The sequence below is a fragment of the Dermacentor albipictus genome, chromosome 2, assembly GCF_038994185.2.
Source record: "Dermacentor albipictus isolate Rhodes 1998 colony chromosome 2, USDA_Dalb.pri_finalv2, whole genome shotgun sequence".
Taxonomy (NCBI): domain Eukaryota; kingdom Metazoa; phylum Arthropoda; class Arachnida; order Ixodida; family Ixodidae; genus Dermacentor; species Dermacentor albipictus.
Window position 1 is genome coordinate 173,154,007 of NC_091822.1, and position 16,156 is coordinate 173,170,162.

The 16,156-nt window shown below is 41.4% G+C and overlaps 2 protein-coding genes across 3 annotated transcripts; one reads left to right on the forward strand and one right to left on the reverse strand.

The window, feature by feature from the left end:
* Positions 1–591: 591 nt before the first annotated feature.
* LOC135900885 (uncharacterized) lies at positions 592–1,954 on the reverse strand. Its single transcript, XM_065430481.1, has 3 exons — positions 1,793–1,954; positions 1,525–1,629; positions 592–1,272 (listed from the first exon to the last, which is right to left on the reverse strand). Exons 2-3 carry the CDS (start codon positions 1,607–1,609, stop codon positions 650–652), a joined length of 708 nt encoding a protein of 235 aa, XP_065286553.1. The 5' UTR covers positions 1,610–1,629; positions 1,793–1,954; the 3' UTR covers positions 592–649.
* Positions 1,955–2,214: 260 nt separating this feature from the next.
* LOC135900887 (type-1 angiotensin II receptor-associated protein-like) lies at positions 2,215–12,720 on the forward strand. 2 transcript variants are annotated; one of them, XM_065430485.1, is made up of 7 exons: positions 2,215–2,281; positions 2,366–2,455; positions 2,760–2,794; positions 2,870–2,981; positions 6,128–6,213; positions 6,604–6,716; positions 8,891–12,720. In XM_065430485.1, exons 2-7 carry the CDS (start codon positions 2,426–2,428, stop codon positions 9,034–9,036), a joined length of 522 nt encoding a protein of 173 aa, XP_065286557.1. In that variant the 5' UTR covers positions 2,215–2,281; positions 2,366–2,425; the 3' UTR covers positions 9,037–12,720. The 2 variants fall into 2 exon arrangements, with proteins under 2 accessions (XP_065286557.1, XP_065286556.1); XM_065430484.1 differs by having other exon boundaries at positions 2,219–2,455.
* The last annotated feature ends 3,436 nt before the right edge of the window (positions 12,721–16,156 follow it).

Consider the following 16,156-nt stretch of genomic DNA (forward strand, 5'->3'; position numbering starts at 1 on the left):
TGCGTACACAAACAGCAGTAAAATCCCCTTGAACATTTTTGCATAAATTTTTATTTTATATATCAAATTACCTATATATCAAACTTTTTTGTGGTCCCCTTCAGATTAAATATATCCGGATTCAACTGTACACTGGAAAAGAAGCACATCACCGACCATAACAAAAACAGAATGGCATTTCCAGATCCAAACAGATACCTTGTTCACAATATCACTGCATTTGACTCTTTAGTAATGAGAAAAGAAATAGCCAACTATAGAAATAATCACTAAAGAAATATCAAACCCCTCCAACAAAAATAACTGTCAAGTGACCACACTATAATGAACAGTGAACAAAAGATGAGCACAGAGTGCTCAATTCCAGCAACATTTAAGATCTTGCTGAAATTCAGTGCCTCTTGTCTCGTCTGTCTTAATTTTATGTTCACACTGTTTATTCAGTATGGATCATCAACAGGCCCATTTGTAATTCAACCACACTATGCTTACTACACTGGCACTAAAAAGTTAAACAATGCTTCAATGACCATATATATACCTCTAGTACAGCCAACAGTACCACACATGGGTACAAGAAAGTAGAGCAGCTAAAGCACAGTTCTAGTTTTATTCATACTAAATATAAACATTTCTGAATTATTAACAGTCAATCAAGCTTTGGCTTGACGTACTGGACATTGCTCCTGTGTTTACGCATCAGCTCTAGCATCTTTTCCTTTTTCTCTTCAAGTGACTCTGGCCTTGGTCTGTTGCGCAACTTCTCCAGCACTCCCACCACAAACTTTTCTGCATCGAACTCCCGTGCTTCTTGAATTTGAGCAAGAAGTTCTGCCCTGAAAGCTTGCTCTTTGCTTTTCTCAATTCGATACCTCCGCTTTGACCACAGAAAGTACATCCGCTTGCGCAGTTTCCGGAGCTTGTGTTTCTTCATTTTTTTACGTCGAATAATCAACATGTTTACAGCACGCTTCGCAATAACGATTGTTGTCGGTTTCGGATCTGTCTTCTCGAGGCCAATGGAATTGGTGTCCGTCGACGGGACTATGACCTTACTGTCTCCAATGACGGTGGTGGGTTTCACAAGGGATGGAAGATTGTAATCCCATGGCCTCCGCAGAGTTGGGAGCCTAACGGGACTTTTGATGCCTGGAGGAACGTATGCTACACTTCGATCTACAGTAGTGGATCCCGGCGAACGCTCCGCTGCGACTCTGCGGAGACAGGTAGCAGACACACGCGATTCCTGATGAGCGATTTGATGCAATCCTCCTGGAAACAGAACATTAACAATAATAAAACACACATATCGTTGCAAGAAAGATTACAACCACTCTATACGCATTTGGCCTTTCAGCTTCGCTGCATGTTGCAAGTCACATTACAGATTTGCTAAAGTACCAGCGGATAAGTCTAGCAGCCGAAAGGAAGACAGCCTTATACAGAAACGGTGCTTTTCTGAATACTACATAGTACCCTACTATATTGTGTGCCCAATGTGCTCCGTCTGACCACGCAACTTACTCTGTAGTGGCGGGATTAAACGAGCAGCCCTCGCAATGCGACCAGCTTCTGAGGCAGCTCGCGCCAAAGCACACACGAAAGTCATGGCAGGAAGCACACTCGACGCTGAAAGAGGAAAACAGTTAATGAAATTTAGCAAAATTTTGTGGTGAACATTTGTCATTACACATCATGGATCGTGTGCATCAAACTTGCTACCACTGGGCGACGTTCGTTGACTATCTGAGAATTACTTGTGTCTTACTAGGAGGAAAGCAAGGTCGTTTACCTTTAGCACGCGGATAGGGACAATAAACTGCAGCCTACACGCAACATTTGTTGTAGTACAACTGTTCTAACCACGCAAACAGGGGCTCAGTAGGCAGCCTGAAGGGCCTGAACTCCTAAACACGCGAACACACATGCGACGATCCGAACTTTATACGGCTCATGCTTTGTCTAGTTTTGGAAGCGTAGAGCAAATAATGGATTCGACTAGATAGGTACCGTAGTACTGCAGTACTAGGAGTACATCATAAAAATAATGACATTATAAAGTTAGTTATCTCTTTGAGAAAATAATAAATACAAGTATGTAACGCTTGTTACAAAGAGCGATGTACAAAGTTAACAGGCACAAACTTTGCTAACTTTGGCTATTAGTACGGCTTTGCAGGAAACATTGAAAAACGAAACAAGCGCCGTCTGTTTCGTAGCGTTTTTTATCTACGTAAACCAACGGCAAAGCAAAGCGACGCTGGGCAACAGGCTGTGTTGTGTGTGTTGTATTTTTCAGTGTGGAAACAAATAATTCGTCATGCGATAGCACTATCTTATCTCATCGGTCTTTTCTCTCGCACAGAGCCCAGTGCGCTACGCGCGTTCGTCTTGAGGTTTATTCCTGTTAGGCTGCATTGGAACGATGATCTCCATCCAGAATCCACAGCTCAAGGTAAGCACCCGCCTACCTTTTGCCGTAACGCGCTTAGTGCGCAGCTGTGAAATTCTTTCAAGATTTTGTAATACAAGCTTACGCGCAGAGCACTGTTGATGGAGTAACGCTGGAGCACTGAAACATAAGCTTTGCGGCCACTGGAATTAAGAATTCGGTATTAAAATCGCCGATTTCACCTGTGTCCTAGCCCGTGTAGACGATCTTTTGGGGGTGTGCTTATTTACGCGCGTAAGATAGTGTTCGAACTGGTTTTGTGCAAGATCACCTTTTCTAAGCTATCTTTCACGTATTGTCATTTCAGGCCATATTTCTCATTCACCTGCTCCTCACAGTATGGTGAGCACCTTTTCTGGATACAAGGCGCTGATCCTACAACTCTGAGTGCTATCCTAACGACGTATCTTTCTTTAGGCCGTTGCAGGAAGCATGGGCACCCCAAGCGTATCTCTACTACAACCTCATTTATCTGCTGATGTTAGCTTGGGCGATCCATCACAAGGATTCCGAGGAGCCCGTATTTATGGCAAGTATCCGCATCGTCTTGTCTTGTAGCTTTGCGGCGGTTTAAGCTTCTGTCCGAATGTGGTACTTGCGATGGTAGACGTCAGTGAATGCTGGTTGTTCAAGTTTTAATGCGAATATTAAGTGAATAACGTGTGGTTCTGACTTCGCTGCCCGAGATACTCCCGCTCCCATGTCTGAGGACGAAACATTTTGGCGCCTTGATACCCCGCTGACTGCACTCTCGATCATTATTTCCTTTTCTTTTTTTTTTTCACATGCCAGAAGTGCATGCAGTTCTTCCCAACTCGTACTGGTTCATCTGTTCTACAGGATGAGAAGAGACATGTTTTAGCTGTTTTGAGAGAGATAATTATCTGCACCTGGATGTCGGTACTGTGCTTGTAAGCCGTTTTCTCTCTCTTTCTTTTTTTTCTTCTTTGTAAAGATTTTACATAAAAGCATAGCCAAGGCAACATGTTACATTTTGGAAACATTTTATATCAGTAAAACTGTAACCTCTACAGCACTCGGTTTAAGCTGTTTTAAAGGAAACCTAAGATAAGCAACCACACATTTGCTGATGCCTGTTGTACTTGGCACATGTGAGCACTATTATATGCAAGTACACAGGCCCATGCACGTTCTGGAAACCCAAAACTTGCAAAAGGACTGAATCCTCACAAAGTTAAGGTTGTTCAGTCCAGAATTACAAGAGGCATAGCATGGATCACACGTCTGTATACACTCTGTTGACTACTGAAAGTTCCAAAAATATCCTCATTGTTTGTGAAAAATGCCAGCAGTATTTGGTTGGTTAGGAATTGTAGAGTAATTTCACTGTAACCTGCAACCAGTCTTTTTTTTTTTTCAGATCAACAAATCATGATTATTAAGATTATTATTGTAACGAAAACACAGGAATTGCACAGGAAAGATGTTTTGGTAAAACAAATATTTTGCGTGTAGAAACATGTCCCTCATAAACAGTGCAGTGTACGAAGTCTTTCTTTTTCTTGGCAAGATTGGGCAACAGAAAGCTTCAACTGGAACTTTTATGGACAGGCAACACTGTTCTAAGCATCTGTAACGATAGTCTCGACTTTTGCAAGTATGGTTAGACAGGCGGCAAAAAAAGTTTATGCATGCTAACCGTTTTCGAAAAACTTTTGTAGCAAGCGCGTTGCATAGTAAAGTCTGGTACACTAAAGGCCGCTGTATTAATTTGTACCTTTATGGTTGCTGTGCGAGTTATCTTTTGGCCTTAATTAGCAGCAAACTGATTCCTCAGTTGAGAAAATTGTGATTAAAGGCCAAGTTTATTATCTTCAGTTCTTGTCTTTTCATATGTTCATGTCACTTCTTTTGCATGGTTTACTGGAGTAGCTAGGTTGACTCAAAGTATTTTTTATATGAAGTAGGGCATTTCTTTTTTTTTTTTATTGAAAAAGGAACGAGGTTCCCTGAAGAGCTCCTCAGTGAAACAGTTAATGGCCAATTGTTACCACAATGTTTTAGGTAGCTCCTTCGGTAGTTTAGTTGTTGCTTTCAATTTGCCACCCACACCAGTGGCTCACAACTGTGCTCAGTCGATCAATCAGTCCTTTTTCATTGTTCAGTCATTTTAGAAGAAAAAACAAATTGGGGACAGGAGTAAAAAAAAAAAGAACTCCTGTTTCTGTAGCTGGATGGGTCCCTACTCTGTTCCAACTTGACAGCAGAGTGAGTATGTCAGGTGCAACTATTACTTGTGTTATGATGAAACAATTTTTTCATGTCCCAGCAATATCTGCTTATTGGCTTGCTGCTGTTGAGCATGATGTTTGGGTCATTGACTGCATTCTGATGAAGGCAAAATGCCAAATCCTTTATGCACTTAGCTTTGAATGCATTTCAGAATTAAGGCAACTGTGAAGTTTTTATAGATATTTGCTAAAATATTCAAATGTGCTTTCTATATGCCTTGATTATGCAATACCTCTATGACTGCTGGTATCTCTACTGAATCAAATGCCTTTTCATAATATATGAAAGACATAGGGAGGTTGGTTGTACTTTGCAAATTTCTCAGTTACCTGGTTGTTGACGTAAATGTGATCCATGGTAGTAGAACACCCCATGCTGAAACCAGCTTGGTTTCGTTAACCTCATTAGCCTCTTGGTTCATTAAAGTCAAGTGTTGGCCTGATTCTACTGAAAAAATATTGGTGATAGAATCGGGGCTACACCTAATAAAATAGAAGTTCATTTACCACATAAGTGGTGAGCTGGCAGGATAAAAGCTGCATAATGGCAGCTTGACTGGCCCCACCTCCCCATGAACAACACTTCAGTCAACCAAAAGAACAGGCTGGCTTCAGGTGAGGGTACTATATAATACAGTTGAGCCTTGATTTAAAGAAGTCATTGAAATCTGCACTTTGTTATAATGAAATTTCATTATATTAAAATTTGACCTTTTATGCAAATGACTACAGTTGCTGACAGATTTTTCTTACACGAAAGGGGCCATATAATTTTCTGAATTATGGGGCATTCAGAAAAAAACATAGTTTGTAGATTTGAGAGCAGGCTACCAAGAGATGCAGTTTCATGCTGCGTGGGCACTATCTTCACATCAGCAGTGCGAAGTAAAGCTTAGATAGCTTTTGCGTCCGCTCCATAGTGGCTGGTATTGTTTCCCGCAGTGGGACAATGCTATCATGAAGAGCACAGATGGAAGAGAGCAAACACCTCGGCCGCCACCCGCCGTAGTTGCTCAGTGGCTATGGTGTTGGGCTGCTGAGCACGAGGTTGCGGGATCGAATCCCGGCCACGGCGGCTGCATTTCGATGGGGGCGAAATGCGAAAACACTCGTGTATTTAGATTTAGGTGCACGTTAAAGAACCCCAGGTGGTCGAAATTTCCGGAGTCCTCCACTACGGCGTGCCTCATAATCAGAAAGTGGTTTTGGCACGTAAAACCCCATAATTTAATTTTTTTTAACTCGGTCGCCTCCCAAGACATATGAGAGGAACGAACATTTCTTGTGCTCTCTCTAACCTTCAAGTAATGTTTTTGTTTTCCCTGTGCTGGTAATATTATTTGCCCTGAGAACTATTAAGCAATGTGTTTCAAGTAGTACTTGTGCCTAATTTAACCATTATTTGCATTCTGTCTCTTTGCAGGCATTAGCCATAAACCTTGGTACAATCCTAATGGACATTGTCACTCTGGGAATGCACTTCCCACACCAATTCACCTTCTGTGCTGGGTATCCTTTTCCTTGGCTTTGTGGTTGTCATTGTTGCAGCGTTGATTAGTTAATCGCAAAATAACTGTATTATTTACGTGAAAGCTGGTGTCAAGGCATATGAAGCGTCTCATCACTGTCACATTTTTGCTCGAAGCTTGCATGCAAAAGGGAGGGAGGTAGACTGCCCTGACTGAATACTGTGCACACTCAGCAGAAAATCGGCAACCTTCACAAGATGTTCTTTATATATCTTTGACAGCTATCATTTTTTTTATTCTTTGAGTTGTCGTTTACATGACTGTTGTAGGCAGAGCATCATATTTACTTTTTAAAGGAATAAATGGTGATACTATTATAGCTTGCATAATGTTATGTGTTGCATTTTCCTTAATTTAATGATATCATCAGCATTGCCATTGTTAATCTTTTGTTTCGGCCGGTGTCGTCGGTGTTTCTGCTGCGCATCTTCAATGAGCGGGGAGGCAGGTATGCAGACCTGGGCATCCCGAACTTCAATGGCGGTATGTTGAGTCAAGTTTTCTTTTTTGGATATATAATAGCAACTACTTAGCGAAAGTAATTGTTACATTATCGAGGTATGGACACGTGCAAAAATGGCTAACATGACTGCTGTGCAGAAATAGTAGTAGGTGTAATACTTTTAGTAAAGCAAGTTGGCACATATTTTACGTGGTTTGTCCCGTTCATCTGGCATCTCTTTGTGTTGTGATCATTTGCTTTATGCTAAGCTTCATGTAAAAAAATTAGCATGTGTGTATGACTATTCACAGTTTCAACTGCAAATGAAATGCTTCTCTTTGAACCTACTGTATTCAATTTGAGAATTCTAGGATCAGTATTTTTTTTCTTTTACAACATTCACCTATAGTCGAATGTAATGCAAAGTTACAATTATTGAGCCCCATCCACCTTGAAAAGGGGACATGTATCTTCGCATGTAGCCACTTTAATTACTCATTGTTATTGACCACCAACCAAGAAGTACTGTGCTTTCCAGCAACATATTTTTTCCCCTTTATGAACGAGCATTATTTACTGTAGGAGGCAGCATTGCCACACAGGGGGAGCACTTACTGAGTGATATTGTGCAGAAATAATTTTCCTCGTGATAACTTGCAAATGCCAAAACTCTTCTTTTTTTTTTTTTTGTCGATCATCAGACTTGCATTGATTTATGCAATATTTTGTTCTCTTGGCAGAACCCGTTACATTTGCATTTTAGCATGACTCACGGTCTCAAAATTATATTTAGTTCTTTTGTTTAACGATATGAATGGTCAGTTTTAATCTTGCAGCAGCATGCAAGCAGCCAAGCTATGTGTGTGTTTTTAGTTGCTCAATGTTCCTTTTTTTTTGTAGTTGTTGGCCTGTCAGATTTTGCCTGATTGCAAGCTGTGCAGTTGAACAAACTGGCAAATAGCATTGTGCGTGTTGAAATACACAAATATTTCATTTTTCTTAACCTTTTTTTACTCCATGTGGCAATGAGCGCATGCAGAAATGTAGGCAGCTGCTCCAAAGTGACCTTTTTGCCTTTTGCAGAATTTGCCCCAGAACAGTTTAGTCTATGTCCACCACTACATTTTTTATGTGCCTTATCTTTTTTTGTTGAGTGCCTTGATTCCTCCACCACTCCCACCAACTATATAAACATGCATTTTGTGATGTAACATGCAATGAGATCCACACATATCATGCAACTGGACTGTCATTGCTTGATCCAGCGCAGGTGCTACAAATGTTGCGCAGTTGAACTGTGTCTCAGCGCTATCACACGGTGCAAACTAAACCTTTTCAGGTGTCACTCAGGCCATTTTGCCCAGTATTTCATTCCATGAACTACATCAGAGTGGAGTTACCTGCCATCAGACATGGTCATTTAAACACACCCTGATCAGTTCCACACCCTCTTGCTCAGTACCTATAAACCATAACACTATGTGTCTTTTGTGGTTATCTGCAGGAAGTTGCCATTTGTATTGTTCCTTGACGCTGCAGCAGTTTTTGATCGTGACTGTTGAAATTGTTCTTGTTGAATTATTTTTTTATTGCTTTTATTCGTTCACCTGTAAATAAGCGGGGGGGGGGGGGACTACTGCTTGTGTTTGACGATGTTGCTATGTGTTTCACCTTTTTCTTTCACCTTTCTATTAAATTGTCGTGCTTTGCCTGTGTTGATTTAACTGTGTGTACCTTATTTACTACCCCTCCTTCTCTTAAGAGGGTCCACTACTGCTTCTACCTGCTTAAGCCCAGCCTTGTTGCCTGTAGCTATTAGCTGTATGTGTCATGAGAATGAAGGTGATGCGTATGATGCTTGTTGAGGCAAGACTGTTGATCAAATGTGTATGCACAGAGAGGTGCAACTCGTATCTGAATACATTTGAGGCCCCTTGTGTCACATCCATTCTGGGGGATTGGCCTAGTATGGGCACATATCTATTTGCACATGCCCACTTACCCAAGTTGTCTGTATAGAGTTACAAATGTATCCTCCAAGGAAACAATAAGAAATTCCAAGCCCTGGGTAAGAGGCAAAGAAAGCTTTACCCTAATAAATAAATGAACCAGCAAACAAACAAGCAAATACATACATAAATAAATAAATAAATAACAGAATTGTACATTTAATGTTGGCTTATTTGACTGACCTGTTTGCTTGCACTGTTAACAGGCGTGGGCAGCACTGGCCGAGGTCAGTATGATGACATTGACCAGACCACTACCCAGAGCGTGCCGAAGACTGGATTAGACACTGGAAGCCCAAGCCATGTCTACTCCTCGGGAGGCGATGGGCTGCCACCTTACTCGCAGCCATAATTGCAGCTTCCCCGCTCATTTTGTTGGAACAGTGCCGTCTTCAGTGGCCAGAACTGACATGACCTTGATTGCACACCCGCTCCTCAGTTCAGCATCAACTTTTTTTTTTTTCTCTGTCTCTCTTCTTCTTCAGTTAATTGTCCAAAGTTTGAATGTCATTGCTTAGTATGGTACCTGAACCTTGCGAGGAAGCCTTGATGGCCAAGTATGAGCTTGCTTCACCAGTCTTGTGTGGTGCAATGTAACATGTTAAGACTGATTTAGCTCATTCTTATACATGCCGGCCGTGTTAAAGTGCCAGCATGAGCAGTTTTCCCCCAGTCATGGTAACAAACATGTCAAGGCTTTGGAAATCTACAATTCCTTGTAGCTCTCAAATCTAAATGAGTGCTTAAACAGATAAAGCTTTTAAGTCTATGTGATGTTTGTTCTTGAATCTTTATTTACCACTGTCATGAAATGGCTTTCTAAACCAGACTGCAAAGCCACAAGCGTTTATTCAAGCTGTTGGTGGCACTGTTCATGAAAATTTACCTGTCTTACCGTTTGTAACCCCTAAATGTTTACAAGTTAATTTTTTTATGCTTGCTAATGCAGCCAAGTGTGGCATGTTTTTGTGCACATGTTGGCTGAATAGAATAAATAGCACTGCAATCTTTTCTTTCTTATTTTTTAGATTCGATCATGGACAAAAAGCTGAAGTATAGCATTTAGATTACCATTTGTTCACACTGTTTTTGCCTCGTACAACTTTCTTCGCACACAGGTTGCTCATTTTTGGCCATTGAAGACAGTGTGCCACTATTTCTCTTGCAAACGAGCAATGCGTTGCAAGAATGAGGGCTTGAAAATTTTTTTGAATGTGTGAAGTGTGTTCTGAGCAATTAAGCATTGTTTCTGTGCATTAAGCTATGTGTACTAAAGGGCAAACTGCAGCAGCTTAGACAGAAATTCTACAATATCTTCCGCAGTGGCATTTGGAGACTCTACTGTTCCAACTTTTTATAACACTAAATTTTATATATATATATATATATATATATTTTTTATTTTTACCCCGAGATGTGTGAACCAAACGCCCCTCCTTATTTAACCAAGGGCACCAGTTCTGACCCCCCAGGAAACCTGTAAGAATGGTTTGCTGTGATTGTACCCGGCACTTCCTCACTCTGGGGTCTTCATTCCGTGTTATTTGTGGCTGCCTGTATGGAAGCAAAAAGAGATTAGTACAGCTTCTCCCTTTCATTTGTTCTGCAGCTGGCTGCTGCTTATACATGCTTTAGTTTGGATATGCTTTCTTTTTCTAGTCATTGTTGAGAGTGCCACTGATTGCTTGTTGCGCAGACTGGCTTGACCCTTGCAGCTGTTTCAAAGCAGTACTTTTTTTTTTGCGTGTGTTCCAAAGCTGTACTATTTTTTATCGTGTTTTTGATCATGTTTTTTTGATCATGTGATTGAGAAGTTTCCGAAATAGGGGACTCAAAGTCAAGGAATGCTATCAGACACCATGCAGACAGAGCATTGCGTGGCTAGGTACCGCTGATACAACTTGCTGTGCGTTCCTGTTGTCCCTTTAGTTCACGAAAGCCACTTGCATCCTCTATTCCTAAAGCTGTCTATTGTGCCAGCCAACTCGAAGCTGTAGAGAGCATCTCGTGATATTCACATCCATGGCACTTAATGTACTACCGATGTGGAAATTTTAGACATGTAATTTTTTGCATTGCATAACGGTCCAGGACCTCAAAACTACAGAGAGTACTGACAATCCTCAGAGTGTCCTAAATAATTTACAGTAATAGCTTTTCTTCATAACAGTTCCTGTTTTGTCTCTCAGGAGGTGTATGTCATGTGGGAGCTGAACATCATGATGTTTTGGCACTCACTCTGACTTGCTCAGTCATCTGCTATGCCAATACTAACGACCACAAAAGGAGGAAGGCCATCTTCGTGAACAAGAAGAAGGACAGGGCAGAGAAAAAGATGGAAGTATCAATCTCTACGACTGTTGGAGATGGCAGAATAAACGGAATATTATTCTGCATTGGACCACACAACAAGTAGCAGCACAGCAGATGACCGAATGAGCCAAAGGGAGTGCCAAAACATGATGACGGTCTGTGCCCACGTGACCACCTTCTGCGTCATGGAACATACATACACATGACACATACAGCTCCTGGGAAATGGTACCAAAACTGGTTCATTGGCGAAAAAAAAAAAAAAAACATGCACTCGCCAATAATAAAATAAAAATAAAGAACAGACGTTTCGGGCCCCATACGGATCCCTTGATGACAATGAAGATGTAAGCATGGGCACACGGCTATTTATAACGTCTGTTCTTTATTTTTATTTTATTTTTGGCGAGTGCACGTTTTTTGACACCAATATGTTACCTCGTCAGATGAGTTTTCGTCAAACACTTGACCAAAACTGGTTCATAGGAAACCTATTATTGTAAGTTACTTTGAACAGTCCGAGGCTTGGTTTTGAAGTCCGGTACCTTTGGTTTTGAAGTCGAGGGCCCTTAACGCAAGAAATAAAAAGTCAAGAATGTCATGTCAACATGCCTTTAATAGTGAGCAGGGACTAATTTGTCTATGTGCAGCTTCATGCTTTACAATTCCAAAGCCATTTAGTGCAGCTACGCACGCTTCAATGTCATAGGACATTTGGTGGATTGTTGACTGGTTCTTTACTTTATAGTTACCAATTTCTAGTTTTAGGACCTCTGCAATGAGCTTCAGCACTTTTATTTGTCCGTGTGAATGAACTTGTCACCGAATTAGCAAATACCCATTGCATTCTGAGCACTATCACTGTTTGGTGCCAGTGTTTTTACACCATTCCTACTGTATTCTTGTTCTTGATACTAGTGAAAGTTGCTTGAAACCAAGGTACTTACTTTTGATGTGTCCATATTTATGTGTGTTTCCACAATATTTTAAAGCACTTGTTCCATATAGCTTCTTCACAGCAACTTTTCACACTTGTCTGGAGCAGAAAACATTTTGAATTGTCTTTGCTTCATTGGTATGGTTGTTGAAAGAGGCAACAGAACATGCGGCTGAAAGTGGTTTAAAGTGTGCTGCCACAGTTTGCTTCAAAGCACTGCAACAAATACATGAAATAGCTAGTTATTTAACTTCTTGGGATGTCTTCACATCCATGAGACAGATGCTCCAGACTAGTGCAATTGTAACAGTTATACGAAAGACCATCCATTTATTTTCAGCACATTGGTATTGTAGAGTCACTGTAAATGAGATTTCCTGGGAGATGTTCATTTTCTATAATTTAACTTTCTTTTCTTTTGCCATTTGTCACTTATTCTTTCCTCACACTTTTAAGGTGCTCGTGATGTGAACATTCCTTATTGTCTCTGCCTTTATTATAAACCTGTTATCTTCTCATAGGCTCTGTCATTCTTGGTGGGCACGACCACATTTGTGAGACAAGCTTGGAGATTTCATTAACATAAACATGCTGTGCAAGTTCGGATGTTGTTTGCTTGTGTAAGTAATGTGTGTGCGAGTGTGCTTCGGAACATGGAATGCACAGGTATATTCCAGAAAAGACTGAGAGTAGTAGTACTTGGAAAGTTTGCTTTCACTGTGAGCAGTTATCCAAATCGGTGGACATTATCTTGCATGTGTTTAAATAAAAATATGAAAACTAGCAGTTACTGACAATTTCACTTTTTAAGCACTTTAAATTGTTCACCTGCCATCACTGTGATCTGTTCAGTAGTATATGAGCGATATTTTTGGGACGGCTTACATTTGTAACTTTATGCAGCAGTCAGGCTCCACGATAGTTTTCTGCAACTGGTTCAGTCGGCACACGCTTGTGCAGTTTCCTGGGCATTCGTGCAGCTTTATAAGGGAACATATTGCATGAAACTGTTCATTTATTCTAGCTGGTGATGCATGGTGTTTGTTAGACTTGTGCACCTAAACCAACCGTAGAAATTTATTGTCATCTTAAAGGGGACACTGAAATCAGTCAAGCTAAAGAGACTGACTACACTCCTCTCTGCTCCGTTTGCATTTCTACACCATCGGGTCATTGTGAAAAGTGCCATTCAAGACAGTACATTGCTTCGCAAGTTTAAAGAGAAACGTGCAGGGTGTGTAATGTCACTTGTGGCCTCCGAGATTGTTGGCTCCCTATACTCCAAAGGTCAAAGTCTGGAGTCTTTGACCTTTGGCGATCTCCGAGGTCACGCACTGCTTCCTCATTGAGCTGGACATTGGCATCTAGAGGGTGATGCACACACAAACAGTGCAAACAGAGCACTGCGTTATACAATGCAGGTGGCAAAGTAGCCGTTTTTCTTCCTCCGCATCGCACATTAGCGCAGTTATTTCCATTCACAGACAGCTGTTGATAATCCAGAACAACTCTTGATCCTTCATTCCAAAATTGATAAGACGACTTTTTTCCTCACATTTAATTCTCCTACAAGAACTGTGTGGTTGGAATAGCATGATTCTAACTCGCTTTATCACCTTGCCATCATTTAATTTTCGCCTTTAGTTTCTCAATTTCGAGTGCCTGGCAGCAACTCGTTCACACTGAAATGTATAGGATGTGGTTTCCAGCCTCGCACAAAGTTGGAGTAGCCAACCTTTAGAAGTGCTTAGCCAGAAGAAAGTTTAATATTACGGCTGCCTTAGTTCTTCAATTAGTTGCTGCAGCTGCCAAGTGGTCACTGTTAATTGCAAACATTGCATGGAAAGAATATGTCTTATGGTAAGCAAGCATCCATGCAACTGTAGACAATTTTGCTCACTGCAACCTATGGGCAAAACACTACCTTCCGTACGCACACCGAGAACATACGTTTGTCATCCTCATCACTTCCGTTTTTTTTGCCTGGATTATTTTATTATATGGTTATAACATTGAGGGCATTACACTGTACCAGCATGTTGACCATTTTGTCTGTTGCACTCGCCTGTGTACGTTTCGGGAAAGCATGCTGTCCCACACTGCCTACCAGTTGCAGGTCATTTCTGCTGAAGCAACTGTGTCATCATCATCAGCCTATATCCACTGCAGGATGAAGGCCTCTCCCTACAATCTCCAGTTATGTACCCCTGTCCTGCACCATTTGTCCTAGCACATATTTAGTTGGAAGTTTGGGATATGTAATCACTTAAGCAAGTCCGGAAAAAAAGCCAATAATTGCCCAATAAACCTTTTATTCTCTTATGAAGTGATCTTTTTTCCCACTTGCAAAATTTCTACATTGCAAATGCATTGCAAACATAACTCAAATCGACAAATCCTGAGCTCTCTAGCTGCTCTATAAGGAATTTGCTGAAATTTGAGTTATTTGTGGAAAGGTCGATTGGCAGCTTCCTGGCTATGGCGTGAGTGAAACTTTATTACGCAAGTGTTAAAAGTACATCACTCAAGACACGAACATGTTGCACACGGCAGAAACCACATTTGCCTGGCATTATGCTAATTACCTCTGCTCTATGCAACATCATACTTTTCATACAGGGGGTTGAAGCTGTGCCGTTTCATTGTAGACCTAATTTTAATCTTGTTCTCGATTACTGCACTCTGCCATATGGCACAGCTCCCTGAAAAGTGTTGATAAATTCTTTGTCCACTTCAGTTTTGTCCTGAAAGTGGGTGCATGTAAAAATCGAACACAGTTCGACTTCTATGTAACGAAGTGGTAAAATTCGCAATTTACTTTGTTGTATCAACGTAAAGTTTTATTGAAAATTGACCTTTTATGCAAATAAGCAAAGTTGCCAATGGATTCTTTTTACATGGAAGGGGCAGCAAGATTTTCCTAATTATTGGGCAATCGAAGAAACTTAAAACATTTTTTTTATTTTGTTAATCGGAGTTAGTGACCAAAGATAGTTTCATGCTGTGTCAACAGTATCTATAAATCAACAGTACAAAGCGAGACCTGCAATGCTTTCGCACCCACTCTGCCCCAGCGGCTGATAGTGTCACCCACAGTGGAGCCGCAATAATAATCAACATAGAATGCCGCAATGCGATTCATTGCTGCAATGTGCACCCACGCTGACAGAGGGGAGGGAACACCATGTCTACCTCTCACCTCACTGTGTCTCCAAACACTTGAGATCACACGACCTCCAGCACTGAACGAGTGGGAAAACGGCGCACATGAAGCCACAGCCATCTCGGCTCACCCGACGTTTGCACTCACCGCAGGTTAGCTCCAAGATAAGCAAGATGGGCCACGTATGCCGACAGTCCTGTGCAAACACAGCTGGGCTAGAGGGAGAAACACACTCACCTGCCCCTCCTCCTCCCCTTAGACAACCCCCACCACTAGTGCATGCCTAGTGCATGCATGAGTGATCACATTACTGCACCTCGAGCCCCACCCCCTTTCCCCCATACTCGCACACGGGTAGAAGACAGCACATATCAAGCCACCATACTTCTCGGCACACTCTCACACGCACAGCATACGACCCATAATAGGATCTTGTCACACTTAGACTTTATACGGAAGTCTTGATGCTATGCTCCTCTGCTTCAGCATCCGCTCTCTTACACATAGCACACTGCATGTACGTAATTCAACCATTTGACCATCTACGGTCCATGGCAGTTTCCATTTATTGCCTCGGTGTTCCTTTGCGGTGGCTGTGGAATTCCATTATATATTGAAATCGTGTGTGAACACACCTCCCGATATTGAGGTTCAAAATACACGTACTATAGACAAGAAGTTATAAAAAGTTAAATACATCGTTATATGGAGAATTTCACTGTATACAGGTTTAGCTGTTGCCAAATAAAGTAACAGTGTGTTTGTTGGTAATTTTTCATGCCTCTTCTTTTGGTTCAACCCATCGGATGTCAATGAATTTTGCCAGTCCTTCAAGGTCAAATTAACAGAAGTTGACTGAAGTCTCTTGTTTTCGCAGCCTGCAACTGCATTGTTCCTCAATGATAATCACAGAAAGAAAAGGAGCCGCAATAATAATCAACAGAGAATGCCACAGTGCAATTCATTGCTGCTATGGGCACCCACGCAGGTCAGGCGCATATACAAGTGGTCACACATGGGTGTAAGTATACCTCCGCAGCACTTGTGGCTTTACACTAT